Source organism: Coccinella septempunctata, chromosome 5, assembly GCF_907165205.1.
Source record: "Coccinella septempunctata chromosome 5, icCocSept1.1, whole genome shotgun sequence".
Taxonomy (NCBI): Eukaryota; Metazoa; Arthropoda; class Insecta; order Coleoptera; family Coccinellidae; genus Coccinella; species Coccinella septempunctata.
The window spans coordinates 16,383,554-16,409,739 of record NC_058193.1 but is presented as its reverse complement, the minus strand read 5'-3'; the positions used below and the strand labels follow the sequence as shown (position 1 = coordinate 16,409,739).

The 26,186-nt window shown below is 38.7% G+C and overlaps 2 protein-coding genes across 2 annotated transcripts; both read left to right on the top strand.

Annotated features, from left to right (window-relative positions):
- The first annotated feature begins 1,904 nt into the window (after window positions 1-1,904).
- On the top strand, window positions 1,905-3,854 carry LOC123314055. Its single transcript, XM_044899168.1, has one exon. It carries the CDS (start codon window positions 1,905-1,907, stop codon window positions 3,852-3,854), a length of 1,950 nt encoding a protein of 649 aa, XP_044755103.1.
- Window positions 3,855-7,447: 3,593 nt separating this feature from the next.
- LOC123313145 lies at window positions 7,448-23,533 on the top strand. The gene is made up of 6 exons (XM_044897884.1): window positions 7,448-7,485; window positions 8,893-9,463; window positions 13,698-13,800; window positions 13,862-13,951; window positions 23,103-23,258; window positions 23,322-23,533. The coding sequence occupies exons 2-6, from the start codon at window positions 8,946-8,948 to the stop codon at window positions 23,367-23,369; spliced, it is 915 nt and encodes a 304-aa protein (XP_044753819.1). The 5' UTR covers window positions 7,448-7,485; window positions 8,893-8,945; the 3' UTR covers window positions 23,370-23,533.
- Window positions 23,534-26,186: the final 2,653 nt, after the last annotated feature.

The following is a 26,186-nucleotide window of genomic DNA, read 5'->3' as shown; positions in this document are numbered from 1 at the left end:
GAGTGCACGCTCATCAGGGAGAACGAGGAGCGAAATGCTTATTGTGTTCTCTGTGGAGAGCAAGGACATCCAGCCAGCTTCAAGGGATGTAGCGAATGGAAATTGGTCACTTAAAAGACCAAGAGATCGCCAAGATCGAACCAAACCAGTTCGAGGCCAACACAAGATACTCCGAAGCCAGCCCAAAACTTTTCGGAAGTGAAGAAACCCCAGGAAACTGCAATCAAAGCAGTCAAAGAGACGAAGAAACCAGAGAAAAAGACGGAAAAAACAAAAACCGTCAAAAAAGCCGAAACCAGGAAAGGAATTTCTGGAATCACTGAGGAACTGGATAAGTTCACGACAAACCTCCTGAGCACGATGATGCAGAATCTGGAGAAAGAGATTGAGAAGACGATGCAGCAAATTATTAAGAATATTCAATGGCTGAAGCGACAATAAAGAACAATCTCATAATTTTCTTTTGGAACGTCGAAGGATTGAGAGCCCGCAGACCCGAATTCGAAGAACTGATTGAAGAGAAGAGACCGGATGTCATAGCTCTCCAAGAAACAAAACTTAACCCCAACGTTCGGATAGCATTTCCCAATTACGATATCTGCAGAAATGATAGACCTAACAGCACAGGTGGCGTTGCTATACTGGCTAGAAGGAATATGGATCACCATTCCATGGTCAAGAAGTAGAAGCAATATCGATTATTGTGAATACCAATCGAGGACAAGTGAAGATTATTTCGACTTATAAATCACCGGATAAGGACATGCTGGAAGAGGATCTAAAAATGCTACTAGAAGGAAGACACCCGAAAATCATAATTGGTGATCTTACCTGCAAATCGCAGGAATGGAACAGTAGTGTGGACAATACCAACGGGAGAAGGCTGAAGATTTATGCTGAAAAACTTAATGCAGTTGTGATAGGACCTGATATACCGACCTACATACCAAGAGTAAATGGATTACCCGATGTACTGGACATTGTCGTAATGAAATACATCACTGAAGAAATTAGCATTGATACAATAGAAGACGGAACTTCAGACCCCAACCTTTTAGAATTCATAGTGGGACATGGCCTAAGAAACGAAGAAGAGACACAAACCAAGGATCGCACAGACAGGGAGAAATATAAGAATTTACTTCAGGAGAAAATCACGGAAATTCCCCAAATAAACACCCGGGATGAATTGGATGAAGCAGTTGAAAAATTGGAAAATCAAATAAAAGAAGCCTATGAAAAAAGCACCAAGAGAATAAGGAAACCAATTCCAAAACATTCACATGACACACATTTCACAGAAGACTCAGAAAAATCTACAGAACAACAAAAAGAGAAGAAGACAAGAAGAAACTAAATAAGCATAGTCAGATATTGAAAAACGCTTCAACAGAACTACGTAACGAAAATTTGATGACCACCGGAAACCGAAATCATTGCAAAATCGGCTCCACCAACAGAGATCAAAGAGATTATAATGGAATTGAAAAACAGGAAAGCGCCTGGAGAAGATAGGATAACAAATTATATGTTGAAGAAATTGCCTAGAAAAGGAATAGCAGCCTTGTCGAATATAACAAACGGAGTCATGAGGACTGAATACTACCCAAAGAGATGGATAACTGCAGAAATGATAGTTCTCAACAAGCCTGGAAAGGAACGGAAATTTCCTCAAAATTATAGACCAATCGGTCTACTACCAGCACTAGGAAAAATCGTCGAGAAAATGGGTACGAAATATCGAAAGACTGACTAATCTGAGTATTCCAAGGTGCTACGTTCTGAATTTATTTGAAGCACAAGAAATTCAACTCCACATTTTTTGCGATGCGAGTGCCCAGGCTTATGCCGCAGTTGCATACTTTCGAATCACAAAAAAAAATTCGATAGAAACTTCTTTCGTGATGGCAAAATCAAGAGTTTCACCTATCAAGAACATCGTTTCGATTCCTAGACTTGAACTTCAAGCTGCAGTTTTGGGTAGCAGATTAGCAGTGACTATAAAAGAGAACCATAGTTTGAATATCCACAAATGTTTCTATTGGACTGATTCCAAAACAGTAGCTGGATGGATAAAAGCTAATCCAACTATTTTCAAGCCATTTGTAGCCCATCGAGTGTCTGAAATTGTAGAAAATACCGATGCTAGAGAATGGAATTGGATATCGACAAAAGAAAATGTTGCCGATGATGCCACGAGGGAAAATTATCAAAATGAATGGAAAACTGGTGGTAGATGGTTGGAAGGGCCTCCTTTCCTTAAGAATAAAACTGAAGAATGGCCCCAATATCAGATTCCCGATTTCGATACTTCGGAAAATAAAAAATGTTTTGTAGGTGTAACCGTTAAGGTGAATTTAACAGAAGCCTTGCCAAAAATTACCAGATTCTCAAGGTGGTTAAAACTCATTCGTACAACAGCTTGGATGTTGAGATTTTTACAACAAGTCAAGAAGAAATCACCCATAGATGGAGAACTGACGACGAGCGAAGTGGAAATAGCCGAAAAACTATGGATAAGATGTGTTCAAAGTGAAGATTTTTCAGAAGAATTCCAGTCTCTTAAGTCAAGTGGAATGGTTGAATCATATAGCAAATTGTCCAAACTGTCTCCAATTTTAGATCACGAAGATATTATACGGGTCCGGAGCAGAATAATATATTCCAACGATTTAACGGATGATGCAAAATTTCCCATCATACTCGAGCCAAAAAATTATTTCACAAAATTACTAATTCGTTATTATCACAACAAAGCAGCACATAGTGGACAAGAATTTGTCGCCAACGAACTACGCCAACGATATTGGATTCTGAATATGAGGTCAGCGGTCAGAAATTCTTGGACAGAATGTCAGTTTTGCAAAAACAGAAGAGCAAAACCTGAAATTCCAGAGATGGCCCCACTGCCAGAATCCCGACTAGGTTCGTTCGTAAGACCTTTCACTACGACCGGTATGGACTATTTTGGACCTATGCAAGTTTCAATTGGCCGTAGACGTGAAAAGAGATATGGGGTACTCTTCACTTGCATGAGCACCCGTGCAGTTCATCTGGAAATAGCTCATTCATTGACCACAGATTCGGCGATAATGGCAATCAGAAGATTAATCGGTCGAAGAGGATGCCCCAAGAGAATATTTTCAGATAATGGCACAAATCTACGAGGAGCAGAAAGAGAGCTGAAAAATGCAATAGAAAATTTTGACCAAAACAGAATGACATCAAGCATGACAACAAATAATATTGAATTTAACTTCATACCTCCTTCTGCTCCTCACATGGGTGGCAGCTGGGAGCGTTTAGTTAAATCGATAAAGATAACACTGAGTATTATCTTAAAAGATAAATCTCCACAAGAAGAAGTTTTACAAACTTTATTGATTGAAGCGGAAAGTTTAGTGAATAGTCGGCCTTTAGTTCACGTTTCACTGGACAATGCAGATAGTGAAGTACTCACACCGAACCATTTTTTGATAGGTACTTCCAGCGCAGCTCAGATCCCAGGAAAATTTGACGAGAATGATTTAGTCACAAGAAAACAGTGGAGAAAATCACAACTTTTGGCTGATCACTTTTGGCGACGCTGGATCAAGGAATATCTTCCTGTCCTGACAAAAAGAACGAAGTGGTTCTCATCTTCTAAAAGAAAAATTGGTATTGGCGATGTAGTCATCATTATCGACTCTCAATTTTCAAGAAACACATGGCCTAAAGGTATTGTCACTGCAGTATATCCCGGTGCAGATGGAAACATTAGAGTGGTCGATGTTAAAACAACTATTGGAACCTACAGACGGCCTCTCACCAAATTATGTTTACTTGATCTGGAAGGAAATTATGAAAAGAAGTAATGATAGCTCATCACTGGGAGGGAGTGTTACTACGAACTTTCAATTTCATTGTAAATAAGTTATTTGTTGCTATGATTTATGTTAGAATCGAGTGTGTATGTTAAAAAAAAAAGATTGATTGTCAAAAAATAAAACTCTTGTCCAGACACGAAAACTTTTCCTCCTGAAATTATAAAAAATCTAAATAACAGACGGTCTTTACAACGCAGATGACACAGGAATAGCGTTCAGATCTCGACGCCCAGAGATCATACACCAGAGACTGCAGGAAACCATAAATGAATTACTCAAATGGTGCATCAAATGGAAGATCCAAATCAATGGAAGAGAGACTCAAGTAATATTACTGCAAAAGAGAAGATTGAGGATGGAAGAAAACCTTGAAGTTGATGGAGAAGAGGTTCAATGGATAAATGAAGCAACATACCTGGGAATGAAGCTTGACAGAGGACTAACATAGAAGAGCCACATCAAATGTGCAGTTGATAAAACAAAAGCCGCAATGAGTAGACTTTATCCACTCATAGGCAGAAGAAGCCATATGAATAATAACATCCAGTTGACGATGATTAAAGCTATCGCGCGACCACAACTCACTTATGGATCGGCGGCATGGGGCTTCGCAGCCAAGACCCACATCAAGAGAATACAGGCCACTGAGAATAAACTCCTTAGAATGGCGATGGATGTACCCTGGTTTGATAGGAACAAACAAATCTACAAGGACTTTGAATGGGAACAAGTTGCAGAATTTATGAAGAGAAAGGCGGAAAGGATATTCGACAAAGCCAAACAACGTCCAAATGAGGAACTACGAACATTAATGGACTACGATCCAACAGAAGAAGCTAGAAGGTCAAGAACCTACCAACGAAGAACGAGAGTTCAGTTGAGGATTTAAATGTAACCAAAGAAGAGCTTAACCTATAAAAGATATAGGCAGCATACAACTATCAACACGACTATGATCGTGTGAGTGTCCAGAAACCATAAGAGTTAACTGGTTAATAGGCAAAATGCCCGGAACCTATGAAGAAGCAGTTAAGGGTTTTTAGAGGGTCTCGAGCTCAAGAGAGTGAGAATCCCCACACTGTTCTCCCTCAGGAGAGGGTGTGTTCGTCTGTCTTGCAGATTTTCCCCCTGCTAAATCAAAAAAAAAACTGACTAACCTGTTCTTGACTAAGTTTGCTAACATCGGGTTGCCCATCGCGGAACCATCCAATTGCTGATAAAATGTTCCATTGAAAGAGAAATAACTGGAATCAAAGCAGAAGGAAACCAGACGCAGAAAGAGATCCAAGGGTACTTGCTGAAATATATTCCCAGTCTTCCATTATTATGTCGAGGGTTAATTCCTTGGGGATGTTGGTGAATAATGATATTACATCTAAGGATATTAAAATATAATCCTCAGGGTTGGTTACATTTTCGACACAAGTAACAAACTCAATAGAATTCTTTACTTTATACTCAAAGGTTAATGTGAGCATAAGCAAAGTACAATGTATGTATGTAGCGATATTGTATAATGGCGAATTAATGCAACTCACTACAGGTCTCAATGCAACCTCATTTTCCTGAGTTTTTCTTAGTCCATATAGTTTTGGAGCTACGGCATTATTCTTTTCCATATATTTTGTTCTCTGGAAATGCAAGTGTTCCTTGCTAGTTCTTTAATAAGGTTATTTGCACATTTTTGAAATCTGCTTGTTGGATCATTCCTGATCTCTCTATAGACCCGGTATCACTCAACATTCCCATCAAAGTTTGGACGTACTGCTCCTTATACATAATCACTGTTTTATTACCTTTATCAGCTCTCATAATGTTTACCTACTTGTGGATTTTCAGATTTTTTTTTCACAAAAAAGGTGAGCCTGCCGTCCTAGACAATTATAGGCCCATATCCATTCTTTCACAGCTATACAAGACCTTCATGAAGATCATCAATAACAGATTGACGAATAAATTTGAAACATACCAACCGGTTGAACAAGCTGGATTCAGAAAAGGATACGGAACCTGCGACCATCTGCATACACTAAAAATACTGATAGAAAAGGCCAACGAGTATAACCTACCCCTGTATCTTGCTTTCGTGGATTATGAAAAGACTTTTGACAGCGTAGAACTATGGGCGGTCGAAGAAGCCTTGGTGAATGGCAGAATAGATTCAAGATACAGAAACCTGTTGAACAACGTTTATTCGGAAGCAACGATGACAGTCCAACTTGACAGCAATTTGAGGACGAAGTGCATACCAATCAAAAGGGGAGTAAGACAGGGGGATACTATCTCGCCGAAATTATTCACGATGGCCCTGGAAGAGCTGTTCAAATCTCTGAACTGGAGTAAGAAGGGCTTAAAGATCAATGGCAGATCAATCATCTAAGATACGCTGATGACATACTCCTGATTGCCTCTGACTGGGAAGAACTACAAATAATGATTGAAGAACTTCATGAGAAAGCGCTGCGGAGAGGTTTGAAAATGAACATTAAAAAAACAAAAATTATGACCAATTCGAATGAACAACACTTAATAATAGTAGATGGAGCAGTAATAGAGCAGGTAAATGAGTATATATACCTAGGCCAGGCGATACGAGCGAGTAGAGAAAACCAGACTGTGGAAATCGCAAGGAGAACTCGTTTAGGATGGGCAGCTTTCGGTAGGCTCGCCTATGTCATGAAAAACCACGAAATTCCCATGCACTTGAGAACAAAAGTATTCGACCGGTACTAACATACGGAGCTCAGACACGGACTTTCACCAAAACAAACATCGATAAAATCCGCAAGACGCAGAGGGCTATGGAAAGAAGCATGTTAGGAGTATCACTCAGGGATAAAAAACGCAACGAATGGATAAGAGAAAAAACGAAAGTTGTAGACGCAATAGAACGAGCAGCGTCACTTAAGGGGAGATGGGCAGGCCATAATGAACGATTACAGGACAAACGCTGGAATGCAGACATTGGGAAGTGGCGCCCTTATGATGGGAAAAGATCAAGAGGAAGACCGCAGATGAGGTGGAAAGATGACATAGTCAGACACGCAGGCTTGATGTGGCAGAGGAGAGCCCAAGACAGGAAGTGCTGGAGGCAGTTGGGGGGGGCCTATATCCAAACTTGGAAGGATAGAGAATAGGCTAATTGGAATTGGAATTGGATTTTCAGATATGAACTTCTTTGTCTTGTTGAAGTCTCTTAAAATTATGTTGTATTTATTTAATCTGTTACCATTCAAAAAGTTTGTGATAATATTGTTGGCTCTACCCCTTAGATCCTCTATTTCTTCCTCGTTTTGGTTTTTCGAATATAAACAGAACTCTAAATCCTTTATAATACTCACTATTGGGACCTCCCCATGACCACACGGAATTCTCTTAGCATAATCAGGTATCTCCACATTAGTGTAATTAAGGGTGATCGGCCACCGAATGCGAAGTTGAGCGAAGCTCAGCGTTTTCAATGCTAAATGTCACTCGTCACTACGTCACTCGATTCGTAGCTTGTCAATTATATAATATTAGCATTGAAAACGCTCAGCTACGCTCAACTTCGCATTCGGTGGCCGGTCACCCTTAGAGGTTTTCATTCAGTGTAATCTTGAAAGTGCTCTGCTTGTCTGTTAGTACCTCGATTTTCTTAATATTAGTGTTCTTCACCTTGTGAAATACCCTATCATAATTAAGCCTCATTCTATCTGCATACCCCAAAAACAGCTCCTCCGGTATTGTGTGTTGCACCAGACGAGCAGCATCATTCAGCTGTTCTTCTAACTGTTTACTTTTCCAGACTGTTATTTTCATTTCTAGACTAAGGAATAACTCTCTTCTATATGGGTGGTCCATGATTGCAGCGAGTACACAATCTTAATATTGTTGACTATGTGGTTTGGTAGAACTTGTTTCATTCTACACTGAAGAAGGAGAATGCGTATGTTCCTATAAGAGGCCAGCTTTCTGGATACATTACACCACATCTTCAACCATCCTTCAACCTTCCTTCAACCATCTTTCCCTATAGTTGATTAGGAGCTGCCCTAGTCCTGTGATGGGCTCCAGGGCTTTCAGTATGAAAAAAAAATTATGTTAGGATACTTTATTCAACCCTCTATATACTCTATCCATCAATTTCCCTGACCCTCTGTTTTCAACTGTATTTCTCCCGGATTAGGAATCCTTTAAATATTCTGAATAGAAAAAAAAATTGTATGAAATTATAGATTATAAACCCTAATCTATAATCCTTGGTAAGAAGTCACTCCATCCCAACTTACATAGGAGATAAAGTTCTAGCAGCGGTTAGCGTAACGTGGTACCATACAATTTTGCGTATGATACAAGAGCGATTTAAAAAATCCTTCCTCACCGCGAGTGTTGTGGATTGTAAGAGATGAAAGTGTTTAGCACTGCAAAAATTGACCCTAATCCTAGAAGGAAAAGAAAATCCAGGCAGTCTCCTCCAAGTTACTAGGAAATTTCACATGAAACAAAAAAAAAACAAATGCAGAAAAATGTGAGATGTTAAAATTAAGTTCTAAATTGACCTAAAATTCACAACCCAATTTAAAGAAACTGCATGTATATAGCCCTAAAACCATCCCGAAATTTATAAATGGGACAATGATTAACCAGAAATTTCTTGGTTCTTCTAGTACCCCGCATTCAAAACTAAGGATATAAAATGAATTCCATCGGAAAAGCATACTAATGAAACGTCCGTGACTTGTTACTTATTCGATTCAGAATACACCATATTTTCCTAGGAAAATCAGAACCAGAAACTCTATTCGACTGATCACTAACCAATTCTTGGTAGAACATAGTGCACCTATTCCATTCAGACTTCCAAATGTCCTTGTCCTTTACATTCGAAAAGGAAAGAGTTGGACCATAAGGGTTTACACGACTTAAGTCTTGGAATCGTATTTTCTTGAATATAGAATATAGGTCAGAATTGGAGATGAGCATCGATAATGAACTATTGAAACTTCAACCAGCACAATAATTATCTCAGATCTTTATTTTTCAGAATGTCACATCTACGAGATAGTTTCAGCAATTTATGGTATTAATTTCCTCTTGATGTATTATTCTGCTAATATAATGGTGTTCGTGAGAGGTGATCAATTCATTGTCTTCCTCAAGAGTTTGAGTGAAATGAGGAAGGAACAGCTGAGAAATTATGAAACCGTGGTGCATTACACGGACAAGTTAGCGAGTACAGTTTACTATTCTACAGCTTTGGTCACGTGTGCTGGTGTGTTGGAGTCCTTCGTAAAACAAAGTTATTGCAATGAAAAGGAATTCTTGAATGAAAAGCATTATGTTTGTGGTTGTTTATTACCATTGTGGTTTCCTTTCGAAATAAATATCCCCCATTTTCAACCCCTGTGTGCTTTGTATGTTTTTGGATTCTACCTGGCACAAATACCAGCTATGGCTTCTTCTGTTTCTCTATATTTGGGCTCAGTGGAGTTCATTCTGTTGAAAATTGAGAAACTGAAGGAAGAATTGAAGAAAGTTGATTTCGAGAACAGCAACAAAGAAAAAGTTAACACACAATTCATGTTCTGTGTCAAATATTATATGGAAATTTCAAGGTACGTCAATGAAAATTGATTAGAATTTTTCATTTGAATTGCATTAAAATGAATATGTTTCGACGGAATCTATTGCGAAAAGGGATGAGTGAATTTAAGGCTTTAATTTTTTGAGTTTTAAAATATAAAAAAATATATATTCATTGGAATGCATATAATTGAGGTGAATTGAGTCGATCTATGAATTGAGAAGTGAAGTGAATGAAGAAGAGGATTATTACCAATATGTTCACATATTATTGTGATCTGTCGTAGACATACCTATTTCATTTATAAGAAAGCATGAAAAGGACATAAAAATGGAGTAATTAATAATTTTGAGAAGACGGAGATTACATAACCTTTTGCGTAGAACTAATTAGCACCTGATTGAATCAAAAGACTTTGAAGAGAATTACTTGATGAGGGAAACTGATGAACAATATTCGAAGTTTACACTATATTCAAATAGATTCAAACAATGGGGAGGGAATTAATCAAAGACAATATGGAAATGACACAGAACACAGCGTCGGTCAATTAGCGGTTGTCAAAGCACCATTGAATTTGAGTACCATTCCGCTGATGTATATCATCTCCAACACATTTATCTGATAACAGTCCACAACATCAATTTGACAAAATCTGAACATCCCCGATTTTGAGCGTTTGGTCCTTCGGACCGAATAGTTGTAATTTCATCATCGTTCACTTATCATATTTCTCCTCTATGACCTCTCATATGAAATTATGCACCTCAACCACTGATACTTGGGATAAGATAAATTCTTTCAAAATGAGCTTGTTTTCGCCGTCGTCACATTCGTCATCTCAAGTAAGCTATCGAGTCACCTCCAACGCCTCCTCAATTGAATGTTTCGGCACCTCTTTGCACTCTCGTTTACCAGACATCTCGTTACCTGTCCTCTCAATCCACTCCATGCAAGCTCTTCTCAGGCTTGGCACTGGCACCGCATTTTCAATTGTGCTGAATAAACGCTCCACGTAATGGAACAATATATGCCTGCTTCTGACTGTGCGCTGACATTATTACAACCCCTTAATCTCTTTCTCAAAGATTATATAGAGAATGTTCTCAAAGGTGAGGATTTTTTTTTGACAGGTAATAGAACTCCTCAAAATAAGTCATGGTACCAAAAATCGTTTATATATAATATTCACCAGGGCTGAGTATTTCGAAACCAAAGTTACTCGAAAATCTGAGAAATTCTTGCTCCGGATCTGCATGCCTACTCAAAGTATAGCTTCGGTAGTGCTTCGGATGCAATGGTACAGTGCTACAGAATGTGACTGTAGCTTGGTAATTGCATATGGGAAGTCACATTCTGCAGCCACTGTATGTATCCAACGCACTACCGAAACCATACATCGCAAATGGCGAAATCGAAGAGCAGATTCTGAACATAGTTGAGGAACAACCGACAACGAGTACTAGATTCATTGCCAGGGTCGTCGGAGTGAGCCAGAGTAGACTTTGGAAGACACTTAGACAAGGGCAATTGTACCCCTACCATTTCCAGAAAGTTCAAGCACTCCAACCAGAAGACCATCCTCGAAGAAAAGAATTGCGCCTGGCTTTGAAATCACCAATATTTAATCCATTTTGTTTACTGACGAAGAAACTTTCACAAGAAATGGAGTAAATCATTTCCACAATACCCATGGTCTACAGAAAATCCTCGCGCTATCAGAAGAACAGATTTTCAGCAAAGGTTTTCCTTGAATGTCAAGATCGGACTTTTGTGTGGAATGCTTATTGGGATATTTTTTCTACCACCACGAATGTCAGGTGAAGACTTTCTCCATTTTCTCCATAACAATTTGCCAGGATTACTAGAAGATGTTCCTCTCAATATTCGACTGAGAATGTGGTTGTTACTGGATGGAGCACCAGCCCACTATTGAAGATACGTTCGAAATTATTTGTATAATGTGTTCCCGAATAGGTGGGTAGGACGTGGTGGATCCATTTCTTGGCCTGCACGCTTCCCGGATCTCAACCCCTGTGATTTCTTCCTTTGGGGTCATTTGAAAACATTAATGTACAATGACCAACTAAGACAACGCATTGAAAATGCTTGTGTAATTATTCGTGGGCAAATTGATGTGATAGTTGCTGCATGTAACCATTCGTTATTACGCCGGGCAAGACTTTGTGCCCATCAAACGAATGATGATCACTTCGAGCAATTTCTGTGAAGTATTCGGAGCAATTTCATCGGTGAGTTTATGAACTGCCTTACTTTTTTTCTTATACCATTGAGGTATTTTTCCTATGCTAAATTTGAACTTCCATAATTTTACCTTTCAGAAAAAATCACGTACTAAATTTTGAAAAAGAATATACAAATTTGCTATAAATTCTTGTGCCGAGAAGAGAACGCAAAGGAAGAACATTCTGACTCAATCCATATGGCATCGTGATTCATCACAGGTGATATATCCTAACAGACAGAAACTACGGGTCATATCAAGATATTGATGTCCAAGGCTTTTAAATGATTTTTTATATTGAATATTTTATATGAGCAACTGCCGTCCGAACGATCTCTTTTAATGAGTTCTACCACCTGTCAAAAAAAGCGTCACCTTAAGAAATACCCTGTATATCTATAATCTTTGGTCCTTTTCAAGGGAATCTAGCTATAAAACCCTCTTCACTAACATTAAAACAGCATTGCCAAGCCTGCCGCCTCCAAAGAAGCCTGAATGGTCGGGCAGCCATCAAGGCCCTTAAAAGGATTCCAGCCACCGATAGACAGCTCACCTTTTTAACAACCACTCTCGTCGCCATCAACCAGTGACCCCGTACAACGCAAGACTCCTCATCGATTCAGGATCGAAACACGAGTTCATCTCTTAAGGCATCGCACGACTGCTCAGCCTCCCTCGAAGCCAATCCAAAGTCACCATCGTTGAAATTGGTAGAACCACCTCAAGATCAAGAGGATCAGTTTCATTCACGATGAAATCTCTTCATGATCTCACAACTGCGAATATGACTACTCATATTTTGTCAACTCCATTTACTAATTTGCCATCTCTCAATTGTTGTGCACCTACTACGTCTATCTCGTATCGACAATTTGAAGCTCCCTGATCCAGATTTCTTCAACTCATGGCCTATCGACATAATATTGGGCTCAACCAATTTTCCTCAACTCCGAAAAGGGGCAGATGGTTCTACCAAAAATCATCAAGTTGATACTCTTTGGTTATACTCCACCAGCTCAGCTCTCAATATTTGATTGATTATTTGATCGTTGAAAAGCATCTGATTGGTCGATACTTGGTTGGGTCTTCTGTATTATTTTGGTCTTTAGGTAACAGATATGTTGTACCATGTGTCAGAACTACTGCTTTTCCTTCAGTATTTTCAATGACATCATTCATTGCGGAGGTGAATTTGTCATGCATGATCCAAAGTTTCTTGATCCATACATTCTGTAAACCATCAGGTCCAGATGTTTTCTTTCATCTTCTATCCATCTGGTATCTCCATTGAACTGAGATTTCGTTGATAATTGTTCGGTCCAAAATTGTTCAATGGTTTCCTTTGGTGGTAACTTTCCATTTTCCTTATCAGAGAATGTGAGTGAACTGTAGAAGATTTCTCCCTACTTTTCAAATAATTAATCCCTCTTTTCCAGCTATAATTGATTTGATATCTCCTCAGTAGTCCTCAGGCGTTCCGCAGAGGATCAGTTTCAATCACGCTGAAATCTCTTCATGCTAACAAAACCGTGAATATGACTATTCATATTTTGTCATCTCCATTTACTAATTTGCCATCTCTCAATTGTTGTGCACCTTGCACCTACCACGTTTGTCTCTCACCGACAACTTGAAGCTCGCTGATCCCGATTTCTTCACCTCACCGCCTATCGACATAATACTGGGCGCACTCAATTTTCCTCAACTCCGAAAAAGAGCAGATGCTTCTACTCCAACAGCTCAGCTCTCAATAGTTGATTCATTAGATCCAGGGGCCATACTATTTTTTATGCAGTATTAGCTCTCGGAAAAGCCGATCCTGTCTTCCACTCACTCTATTCTCTATTATCTATTAGTACCTATAGATATTTGAGACCTAGAACTTGCGAGAAGACGTCATGTGATTTGTAGGTCGCTTCTAATAGTATCGTTCTCGAACAGTAAACGATCGCACAACATTATTAGTATATATTTGCACCATGATTGTGAAAAATTTAATCAAACTGATTCTATACTTCAGCTTAGTCCAGGAGATGAATGATTGTGTTGGATACATATTCGCTCCGACACATAATGCCAACAATAACCTCATGATTGGTATCTTAGGGTATCTAGCTATGAAGGTGAGTAAAAACTCTGGATTAATGAAAATAGCCAATAACATTTAGATATATTATTTCCAAGTTGACAAGTATACCGAATGTTCTTCAGTTAATTATATGGATATTTGTTCAGTGGATTTCATGTTATTCTGGACAAAAACTAGAGAACGCTGTGAGTATTTTTTTTTTCAATTAAAGTAAATTGAAACGTATACCTAGGAATACAATTTCAGAATTAGAATTTCATAAAACTGTATATAACACTAAATGTTATTTTTCAATTTCATTTAGATATCTCTAACAATTCCGCAGATATTCACTTGAATTCGCAAACTGAAAGTGCCCGGTACTGAGTACCGAATATCTATAATTTTCCAGTACAATTGTTGCGAATTCGATCCCATATAATTAATCTATATTAATAAAAGAGGATCTATGGTTTACTTCAAAATGCTTTATTGTTCAAACGATCGCACCAAATTGGACAATTCTTTTTTTGTTGTGTTTATTATTGTTAGGGCAAGGTTTATATAACCATATATATATTCCCAAAAAAAATTGTACAGAACAGAAAAAAAGGCATTCCTTTTTCTTACGACCAATCGAGCAATCACGATGAGTTAGTTATTATTATCTACCCTAGAAATAATTTAAATGGCAAAACTAGGTTTGCCGGGTCAGCTAGTACTCAATAATTTTCAATGGTAGGTACCGAAGAGTATCAACCCAATTGACATTGAATACTCAATGTCAATCAAGAAACCAAGCCCAGCTCGTTGTGTATTTACATTGGCACAGGGCAAGAAGAAGGTATATGTTTGTGATAATCCATTGTGTGAGTTTAGAAATTCAGTTTGTATTGGGAATGACATTGACTAGCACTGACCAAAGATTTTTTATATTTAGTTCTGCCTTATTATATTATTCACATTCAATCCAACAATAGGTACTGCTAGTCAGTCTGTTAATACACATTTTATTTCTCTTCGTCGGTAAATATCTGTTATTGTTCACTTTGTACTTAGATATAGTACAACATAAAATTACTGCCTTCTTCGTCCACAAATATATTATTTCTTTTATTATTTTTTTGAAATAATGGATATTCAGATTTGATTCAGATAACTGTATTCATTTGATTTCCCCCTGCTGACCTCATTATCAACACTGGACTTCAAAAGATCGCTCTCGAACCCATCTACGAGTAATACAGATATAGCCAAACTCCTTCCTTACTAGACCTCATCATCACATCTGATAGTTATCTCTTATCCCATCTGTCCTATCTACCACTACTGTTATCTCAGTACAACTAAAGAAAAAGTCAAAATTTCCGAGAGGATAGACTACGAAGGGTTCTCGCCGATGTTGAGGTTTTATAATTGGTCTGACTTCTACTCTGGTGATGATTTCAGAAATATTCTTTGGGAGAGATTCCTAGCAATTGTCCAGGATTCTGTCTTTTCCAACATACGATCTTTGTCGGTGAAGCAAAACCTCAAGAAATCTTGGATAGCAGGCATTATTATATCAAGGTGAAGAAGTCTTTATGGCAGCCCGATATACGAAGTAAATCTGAGTTCGAGAACAGCAACTATCACAATCACTGCAATTACTTAAGGTCATCGGTCCGAACTGCCAAGATTTAGCGTCAAAGGTAAAAAGAAAGATCTTCAAATATGTTCAGAATTCGTTGTTTCGGATATTCGTTGTCTCTGTTCCCCTCTAGAGAAATTCATACGGAATGACAATTCTGAGTGTGCTGATGTTTTGGCTGAGTTCTTTCTCTTCTGAGAAGCGTGTTTCGGCAATATTTCTCTTACCTCGATTTTCCTGCTCGATATGCGATATACCCTCAACTTCAGAGATCGTTACCCGGAACATCTCCACAGCTCCAGGAAGTGATGAGATAGCATGTCTCCTTTTTTCCCCATATTCGGATGCTTTCACTTCTTTCTGTTTCGAAGATCTCTGCTCACTAAGGCGCGTATACATCTGAGCAAAATAGCCGAATGAGCGTTTATGCGGACGATTTTTCTTTCCGACGCACGAGCAGCATGAGCATGTATTCGGAGCCGCTCCAAAGGATGTGTCAGTTCAGTGCTTACGAACGTAAACGATGGAAACTTAGAAAAAAGGAATCATTCTATGTATTCTATGTTCTAAGGATTGAAAACTTGGGTTGTGCTAGTGCCTCTTTCATAATTCTGTACGAGTTGCTAAAGAAGAAGAGACTACGGCGTACTAGATGGTCTTCACAATTATATCTACAAAGAAGTCGAGACCGTAGCCTCAACAGCACTTTTTTTTTGCACGACATGCACTACAAAATTGCGGGGTTTTCATACTATTTTATTAAATTCAAACACGTTTCTTGCGAGAAATCTATATTTAAATGTGTGCGTTCAGTTCGAGGAAAAGATGATGTCAACTAAACCCGTCCACACTGAGCACCAATTTTCTTTGATGGACCGACAAATTGCGACAATGAGCGTGTTCGGTGCGGTGTGTTTTGTCCGTCCACATCTGAATGCTCATTCGGCGCGATGTGCTCATTCGGCTGTTTTGCTCAGATGTGTACGCGGCTATAGACTCTCCCTTCACAGTGGCGTTCAGCATTTGTTATGCCTGTATTGAAGGGTGGGGATAAAATTCTTCTTCCAACTACCGCCCCGTGTCCTCGGTTTCCAAGGTTCTCGAGAGAAAAATCATCAATCATATTCTCGAATTTGCTGAATCCAACGAACAGAGTCCTGATCAACAACATGACCATCTTTCGGGACGTTCTACTCTAACTAGATTAGTTAGAGTATGCGAAGTTAACCTAAGCCGCAGTTAGTGGAGTCACCTTCAAATACCGAAACCAAAGATTATGGAGTAGAAAAATGACAAATAAAAATATAGCACATCCAACATCGTTTTTCACTGATATCAATTGATTCCGAACATTGTTCAGATGAAACTAATAGGCTGATCACAAAACAAAATTACACTTTTGTTTTGTCACTCAGGATGTTTGTTTTCTGGTCTAAACAAAGTCGATATTGGAATTCAATACAAGGAATAGAATTCGAATTTCGCGAACAGATTTTTTTTTTTTGTGTAGCAGGGGGAAAATCTGCAAATCAGACGAACCTCCCTCTCGCTGTTTCGAATAATTTCTCTGCTTTTTGTTCATGAATTCCGTTATGGTTTCCCATTTTAGGTCCCTATAAATCTGTCTATTCCTGACAAAGCAAGGTGCATCTATTGCACATCGTAGCAGCTTGTTTTCAGTGGCCTGAATTCTCAACTGATCCATAAGTCAGTTGAGGCCTAGCAACGGCTTTGATTACACGACTCTACAAAAAAATTTTTGTTCTTTGTCCTAACGTTTATACTAGGATTTTCCGGTTAATTATGCACAAAAATGAAAAGAAAATAACTTTTTTTGGTATAAAGTTTGCTTTTGTGATAGTTATAGTATTAATAGTCGTTCTTCATTTTTTTTATAATTTTTAATAATTCAAAAAGATCGTCCGATGAGAGTGGGGTGTCCACGTTTACAAGGTGCCGCTAGAGGGCACTCGAGTCATAAACAATGATCAGGTGTTGTTTACTAGCCCAGACAAACTTCGAATATCGTCAAGAAAATTTAAATACGATGCTGATGCATTTTGTTTTATATGTGGTCAATTTATTATAATTCGTGACGTGAAATACGAATTAAAGACATCTCACGTTCTCTCTGAAGCCTATGAAGCATATTTTGACTTTCCTGTTTGGAATCAAGACAAGCCATGAGCTCCACATGTTGCTTGTTTTTAGTGTAAATGCTATCGTTGAATCAGTCTCCTAAACACAGAAGCAAACTTTTTCGTGCCATATATTTTTTTTTCGTCTAATTAGGATCTTAACTATCGAAATTTTATGCTTTGCACTCAAAGTCAAATTTGGCGTTGACCCGTGTTATCTTCAATTTTGTCTCTTTCGACATGTGGCTTCTTCTTTCTATTAAAGGGTAGAGACTATTCATCGCTGCTTTCGTTTTGTCGATTGCTTGTTTGATATGACTTTTCCAAGTAAGTTCTTTGTCAAGCGTTATTCCTAAATATTTGGCTTCATTTTTCCAGTCGATTTCTTCGCCGTCAACTTCTAGATTCGTTGTGGGTCGCAGTCTTCTCTTCTGTAATAATATTGCTTGGCTCTTTTGTCCATCGAGCTTGATTTTCCACTTTATGCACCAGTCATTTGTTTCGTCAATCGTTTCTTGTAGAACTCGTTCTATTACTTCTGGGTTTCGGTGTCGAGTTGCTATGCCTGTGTCGTCAGCATATAACGTAAGCATGGTTCTTGGATTCTTCGGAATATCGTGAATGTATATGTTGTACAGAAGTGTCCCAAGCACTGACCCTTGGGGTACTCCAGCCTCTAAATCTCTTGTTGTGGAGCATTCTCCTTCCACTTTCACGTAAAATCTTCTATTTTTGAGATAATTCCGGATCAACTTGCATATTTTGATCGAATATCCAGCACTTCTCATCTTATATATTAATCCTTCATGCCATACTCTGTCGAAAGCTCTGGCGACGTCTAATAAAACAAGACCTGTGGCTTGTTTATTTTGGAATCCCTCTGTAATGTACTCTGTGAGCCTTAATAATTGTTGCTCTGTTGAATGCTCTCTTCTGAATCCGAACTGTTCTGGCGGTATCAGTTTCAGATTTTCGGTTTCCTCATTTAGCCTCGTGGCGATAATCCTTTCTACTACTTTTCCTAACGCCGACAGTAGACTTATCGGTCTGTAGTTTTGTGGGAACTTCTTCTCTTTAAATGGTTTATTGAATACTATGACTTCCGCTGTTTTCCATTTTTCTGGGTAGTGTTCTGTCCTCATGATTCCATTCGCGATATTTTTTAGAGCGGCTATACCTTTTCTAGGTAATTTCTTTAACATAACATTCGTTATTTTATCGCTTCCGGGAGCTTTGCTCTTCTTCAAACTTCTAATTATTTCCCTGTTTTCATTTGGCGATGTTGGCTTGTCTATTTCAGCAGCCGCTGGTAATTCATCCATTTCTTCATCATTTTCTTCAACCATTTCTTCCAAATCTTCATTATCGTCGTCTATCCTGTAATTTATTCTCGATTCTCTTTCGATCGAGTCCGCCAATGCTTCTGCCTTATCAGTATTAGTATACGCCATTCCCCTCTCTCCGTGTAGGGGTGGACTTTTAGTCTTTTCTCCTCGTAGGCTTTTTTGCATTCTCCATGCAGAATGATCGATTGTATTCAGTTCTTGAACCCTTTTGTTCCATCTGCTTGTTCTTAGATCTTTCAGGGCATTTTTCAGAACTTGGCTATGGCGGTTGAGGTTCCTTCTATTCATATCATTTTTATTCATCCGATATATTCTTCTGAGTCTTCGATTTTCTCGTATAAGATGTTTTACTTCTTTAGGCGTATCGCCATGCGGATGACTTGGTGCTGGTCTCTTCACTCTTCTCGTGCTTTTTTCCTAAGCTTTCAATATAATCTCTTCCAGTTTATCAACCGCACATTCCAGATCCTCTGGAGTGCTTATTGTTGGAATTTCTGTTATTTCCGATTATATTAAATGGCTGTATTTAGCCCAATTGGTATATTCTCTTATTTCCATCAGTTTTTCTCTTTGTTCTTCTCCAATTGTCAATTCGACGGGATTGTGGTTTGAGGTTCCATCTTCCAAAGTTTCAATAGAGAATTTTGAGTTATATTTTTCAATATCGCGATATCTATTACATCTGGTATTCCTATACCAAAAGCAAGATATGTCGGTAACTCTGGTGCAATCAGTATGGCATTTTGTTTTTCGGCGAAATCCTTGAGTTTTTTGCCATTTCTATTCTCTGCTCTGCTGTTCCATAATGGGGATTTACAGTTGAAATCTCCGATGCAGATTGTTGGGTTTGTCCCTTCCAACATGTTGTTTATCTCCTCTTCCAATGAATTGTTTGGTGGTCGCTTATATGCCGAGATAATTTCGACTCTTTGACGATTCAATTCGGCGACAATCGTGACTGTTTCTGTTTCTCCTTGTGTTTCGTCGGATCTGTACTCACCAATATTTCTACTGCTCCTCCGGTGTTTGTAATTCTGTCACATCTATACGTTTCATAATTCATGAAATTCAGTCGTCTGTTCCGGTTTATTCTTGTTTCCTGTAGGGCTATAATATCAGGTTGTCTCTCTGATATTATTTCTTCTATCTCGGCTTTCCGGGTGTTGATTCCGTTTATGTTCCACGAGATTATCTTGAGGGATTTCTTTCTAATATCCGTAAGATCCATTAATTCAGTTTACTAAATAATGCTTGGAGTTTTTTCTCCATTTCCCTCTCAATTTTCAACATTATCTTGTTGAAAATTTTTTCCGTGAAGATATCTAAATCATCGGCTGATTCAGATATCTTTTTCTTCTCCTGTTGACTGTTCACAGCCTGTTTCATTGTAAGCTTCTTCTGTCCTTCTTTTTTCTGAACGAGTTTTGGAGTCTCCCTCTTCTTTTCCTGCTCTGTAGGTTGGGTCTTCGCTACTTCCTGAATTTTCTGTTCAGAAATTGTTGTTTTTGTTAAATTCTTTTTCTGTTCAGCTGATTTTCGGGAATTCTTCTTTCTGGTCACCAACTTGAACTCGCTACATCCTTTGTAGCTAGCTGGTTGGCCCTCTTCTCCACATAAGACGCATGTGACATTTCTCTCTTCACCTTTTCTCGTGAGTGTGCAGTCATTTCTGCTATGGCTTCCTGAGCACTTCACGCATCTCCACGGGAAGGAGTATTTGTTTTGTGCATGTCCGGCATTTGGCACCTAAAGCACTGGCTTGGACTTTCAGGCCTCTTTTTGTGTTCAACCACAATACAGAGGTTGTAGAGTCGCTTCACTTCGAAGATTTCCTTTTTCTGGGTTTTAACCAGGTAGAGAGGTATGGGCTTCTTCGTGTTGTTCGATGTCATTCTGGACACCTCAGCGTCTGATATTCCCTGGAATATCAGGTCGTCCTTAATCAACGCAAGATCAGCGTCGATTGGTAAATGCCTAATGACGGCATATATCTTCTTCTCCTCCTCCATTTGGTAGGTAAAAATTCTTCACCATGCTGCTCGAAGAATTTTGTGATTTTTCTAAAATCATCTACGGTCGACGCGATGATTTTTATACCGTCTTTAACTACAGTTGCGCGGTTGTAGTTTATCTTTTTTATGTAGAGAGCTTTAGATATCTCTACCCAATCTGAGTTGTCCATCATCGTGATGGGTGGAATTTTATCTCTCTTAGGCTCTCCCGTTGCCTTCTTGACAGTCTCCTCATCAGAAGAGGAGCTTTCTTTTCGCGCGCGTTTAGTTGGGGGCGCGTTTGGGGCCTTCGCAACCTGCGTTGAATCATTTTCCCTTGTTTCGGGTTGTGAAACAATTCCTTTGAGGGAATTATTTTTGACACCCGCTACCGGTTTTGTGATTGCGGCGTAAGTGGGAGATTTCGGCATATTATTGCGGGTCATTTCCCCCCTCAAGAGGCGCATCTCACCGACCAACTGTGACACAGTTTCAGTCAGTTTTACTATTTGAGCTTTCAACTGCCCATTTTCTTCTCTGAGCTTTACAAGCTCCTCGTGTTCACCTTCGCTGAACTCTTCAGTATCGGTCGCTTCCATGTAGGAACCCTCATTATCTGAGGTTTCCGACATGGTTTTATACTCAAAAATCTCAAAATATCAAAGGATTTCAAAATAATAAAATATTCAGGAATATTCGCTGAAATAGTCTAATATATTTATGGTATAAAGCCAAAAGTTTTCTACGCTATGAGAAAAATCAGGGAAAAGATACGAAAAATAAGCTCACCTGATGCTTTCTGCAGAACCAACGATCTGGACCGATCTGGACTCTGAAGATGAACACCAACTTCGAAAATTTTAACGAATTAAAATTCACCCTCGCTTTCAAACTTGCGTTCTCCTCTCTCAAGATATCGTGCTCGGACACGACATTAGCGATTCCTAGCACGTCTTCTTCCATTACGGAATCGCAGTTTGAATGGTCAGACATTTTAAAGTCTAATTAACAATTACTTTGCTGTTCAAAGCAATTTGAAATAAAATTTTTCAAGACAAAAAAGAAAAATATATCATGCATAAAAACAAAACGACTCATCAAAAATTCCCTACGCTATGAGAAAAATCAGGAAAAAGATACGAAAAATAAGCTCACCTGATGCTTTCTGCAGAACCAACGATCTGGACCGATCTGGACTCTGAAGATGAACACAAACTTCGAAAATTTTAACGAATTAAAATTTCGATAACACACACACATATACAACCTACACAAACTTCACAGACGGAATAAAAAATTCCGTAGCTTCGCTAGTGTAAACTTTCACTTCGACTTTCTCTTCCGCTTTCTCTTTTATAGCACTAGGAGCACTGTAGCACGTCTTCTTTTGTCAAGCGAATGACTCGGAATGCACTGCGAACAGAAAACTATTATTGAACAGTTTTTCTGTATTATGACGGTACGTTTTCAGCGCCAACCAAAATGTAGTCCGTTTTTAGTACTAGAGATATGGGGGCATTTCTTATATTTCTACTCTATAATCTTTGACCGAAATAAAGGTTTTTGATTATTGGCCGGCTGTGACAATGCAAAGCGAAGCGCACAGATTACAGAGTAGAGGCGAAACGGGCTGACTAGAGGGACGAAGCTTGATCAAACAAAACCCGAATTCAAACAAAATCGTGAGTTCAGAATGCCGCTGCAGGTCTGGACACGGCATAATAAATTACACGCGTAGCCTCCTAATGAAGTGATTTAGAAAGAAAATAATCACAGTGTCCATGTACAATAAAATTCCTTTCCTTTTTCCTTTCGAAAACTGTCATGAAACTTCTTAAAATGTCGGAATTAGTTATCCAATAGGGAACTCTAACCATTTGTCAAAATCAGCTAAGCGATCATTGCCGTGGGGCACACAAGCTTTTCCCTCCATTGATTCGCATGCTGTTTTGGTCGTGTATTGTATGTTGTGCCTGTTCTTAGATTTTTCTAAGCCGGGAAGAACATTTTAATGTTCTTCCCGGCGTTTGATTAGAGCATTGAACTCTATGGGAAGAGAGTTCAATGGATTAGAGTGATTAAACTATAAATTCCTCAGAAATGCTTCTTTACAGTGATAATAAAAAGCTTTGTGTGCCCCACGACAACGAACGCTCAGCTGAGTTTGACAAATCGTTAGAGTTCCCTATACTGTTAGTTGCTCAATAGCTGTCAAAATTTAACATTCACAATATAATTATTAATCTTTCCAGAGCTCATCTTTACGGAATGAAGTTAACGAGTTACCTTGGTATGATATGGATACATCTTTGGCACGTATATATAAAATTTTCCATTCTTGTGTGGATTCTACATTTCACATGAAAATACAACCTATAATGTACATGAATATGAATAATTTCTCTTCTGTACGTCTAATTTTGAATGATCACTGATCCCCTGAGCTGAATTAATTCATACATCAATTTCAGATTTTGAAAGGTGCATATTCCTTCTTTATGTGCCTATTGAAGATGTGAGGACAAAACATAGGATAATTGGACTTCATGAAAACAAATCACCGATTAACCAATATTAGCAATAGCAAAAATATCCAAACATTCTTCAAGCATTCTGAAGCACATATTCTGTTCAATCTTCACACTCAATCTCCAGTGAAAATAAAGCAATTGATGAACTTCAAGTGTTAAACATATCATTTCTATTTTAAAGATGTTGGTATACCTATTTAAAATTACAGTACCTACCTGAGATTCAAAATGAGAAGGTGGTGAGTACAAAACACTCTCTTCAAAGATAAATATAAATATGGGTCTCTCCTGACATAATAACAATGTATGAGGCAAGTCATTCGTATGATCACAAACAATAAAAAATATAACAAAAAACACATTTTCATACACACAAAGATACATCATCATTCAGGTACTCTTCGATAGTTCTATTTCCCCTACAGCTAGAATAAAGAACAATAAAAAAAATTCGCTGATAACTTGAAGGTAAACACGTCTTGAGTTGTGCTTCTGTGAAATTCGGATATTTCCTGTGATTATTAGAAGTTACCTCTCCTTGTGTGCGCTCATTTAGTTGTGAGAATTTTGCTGGTTGTTTGGTATTGATTTTCATTCATTTCCATTCATAAAAGCTGTATGAATCTATGAAACAATTTTTATTTTCAACAATTTATTCAAGAGAATCTTGTTCAATATTGTTACGCGGCGCACCATCCCTACCGGAGGTTTATCTCATCCCAGCTGTCAATCATTCAATCATCAAGGTGTTGTTTTTACGGTTATAATTCTTTATGCCAGAATGACATCGAAACTGCGGATGTATTCAAGAGATATTTTCGCTGCGTCTACTGACGAACCTACACACAAAATTCCTAATCCACAAACAGCTTCTGAAGTGAATAACTGCCTGTTTAGTGAAGACCTTATCGAAAAACATCTTTCGAAACTGAAACCTTCTTCAGCACCTGGTCCGGATGGCATATCCTCGTTTCAGCTCAAACAGTGCACTCCCATTGTTCCTAATATTCTGGAAATCATTCACTTCCTCAAAATTACTATCAGCTAGGTTGTCCGCCTCCATCACTACCATATTCAAAAAAGGAGATAAACTTGATCCGATCAGCAAAATTACAGTCCTATCAGTCTAACATCAGCAACTTGTAGGGTGATGGAAAGAGTTGTTTGTGGTGAAGTTCTCACATTTGCAGTTGCTCATAAAATTATCCCTAAGGAACAGCATGGGTTTATACCTGGACGGTCTATCCTAACCAATCTTCTACCCTGTATTGGTGATTGGTCATTGGACCAAGGTTTGGGACTCTGATGTTCCTGTGGATACATCTACCTAGACTTCGCGAAAGCGTTCGATCGTGTGCCACATCGCCGTCTCATGGCTAAGCTCGAGCAGCTGGATATAAGGGGTGCTTGTCCATCCTGGATAGTCCTTTCTACGCAATCGGATGTTCCGTGTTAGAGTTGGAGAGAATATGTCATCATCCGACTACCGAGTCACCAGGGGTATTCCAGAGGGTACAGTGCTCGGTCCTATTCTTTTTCTTTTATACACATCGGACCTCCCCCCTTCTATCCATTTAAGATGTGCATTATTTGCTGACGACACGAAATTATACAACTTTCCCCTTGTTTGTGCTGATGTTCTCAAGAGTGACCTCAATACTATAAACCACTGGTGTGAAATATGGATGCTGCCTCTCAATCGGGACAAATGCTACGTTCTCCATATGGGCAAGAAAAATTCATCCCAAAACCGAATACTTCATCGGCAATAGGTTGCTAAAGAGTGTTGGGAGCACTGCATTTGGGAATAACAGTGACATCAGATCTCTCCTTTCCAGTCTTCATAGATGATGACAACATGCATGGGGACTCTGGCTCTGAAACATATACCGCTGCTCTGGAAAAGGACCATATCAGGACTTTCTAAAACCATCGCATATAAGAGCGAAGGACTTTCATCCGTTTTTCTTAATTTTTAGTTGTGATTCTGGAGAGGTTGATAGAGAGACATAGAGGATGTGTTTTAGCGAGCGGCGTGCCCAGGTCACCCCTCCACACGCTTTTGCGTGTATGCATAGGCATGCCGGCCACCATGTTGCTAGCGGAATTTGGCGCCAATCGGGCTCTGCTGCTCGGCTGACAAGACGCAACGTTTTTTCACGGTATATTATTAAATGATTGAGAATAGAGTTTTTGTGTTTTTGGCATAATATTGATGATTAAATTATGGTACATTGTCTATTTTGAATACTAATTGTGATATATCTCATTCTCAATTAAAATATTTCATAAAACTGTGATTTAACAATGTGCAAGGGGCACATTCGGACAATACTACAAGGGACACGTCGTCGGTACGCACATGAATGCTACCTTTACTAAAGAACAACAGCAAATAGAAGAAGAATTAGTTGGAGAAAAGGTGGGCAAGTTGATCGAGAAAGCTGGAAAAGACTCTAAAAAGAGTAAGGGGGAGGAAACTGAAACTTGTCGCCAGACAAGATCCCAATATAGAGTTCATAGGAATTAGTTCTGCAAATTCGGGATGGATTCTTACATCGAGACTTTCAGTAATGAGAATTACGATACTATCGAGATCGGGAAAATTGAAGAACTGGTGATACCTCAATCGAGCGCCTTAAAAATTTTTCAGATGAATATAAGGAGTGTGGCGAAGAACTTTGACCAACTAATCGTACTACTTGATCAGCTTCATTCGGAGGTGGAAGTGATCGTGCTTACTGAAACGTTCATTTTAGAAGATCCTTCAGTTTTTACTATACCGGGATATATAAATATTTATAG

Excerpts from the sequence above, each read along its gene's own strand:
- LOC123313145 (XM_044897884.1), top strand. The coding sequence starts at position 8,946 with ATGTATTATTCTGCTAATATAATGGTGTTCGTGAGAGGTGATCAATTC. Across the intron at positions 13,801-13,861 it reads TAGGGTATCTAGCTATGAAG|TTGACAAGTATACCGAATGT; the intron begins GTGAGTAAAAAC and ends ATTATTTCCAAG. Across the intron at positions 23,259-23,321 it reads ATATGAATAATTTCTCTTCT|ATTTTGAAAGGTGCATATTC; the intron begins GTACGTCTAATT and ends CATCAATTTCAG.
- LOC123314055 (XM_044899168.1), top strand. The coding sequence starts at position 1,905 with ATGGCAAAATCAAGAGTTTCACCTATCAAGAACATCGTTTCGATTCCT.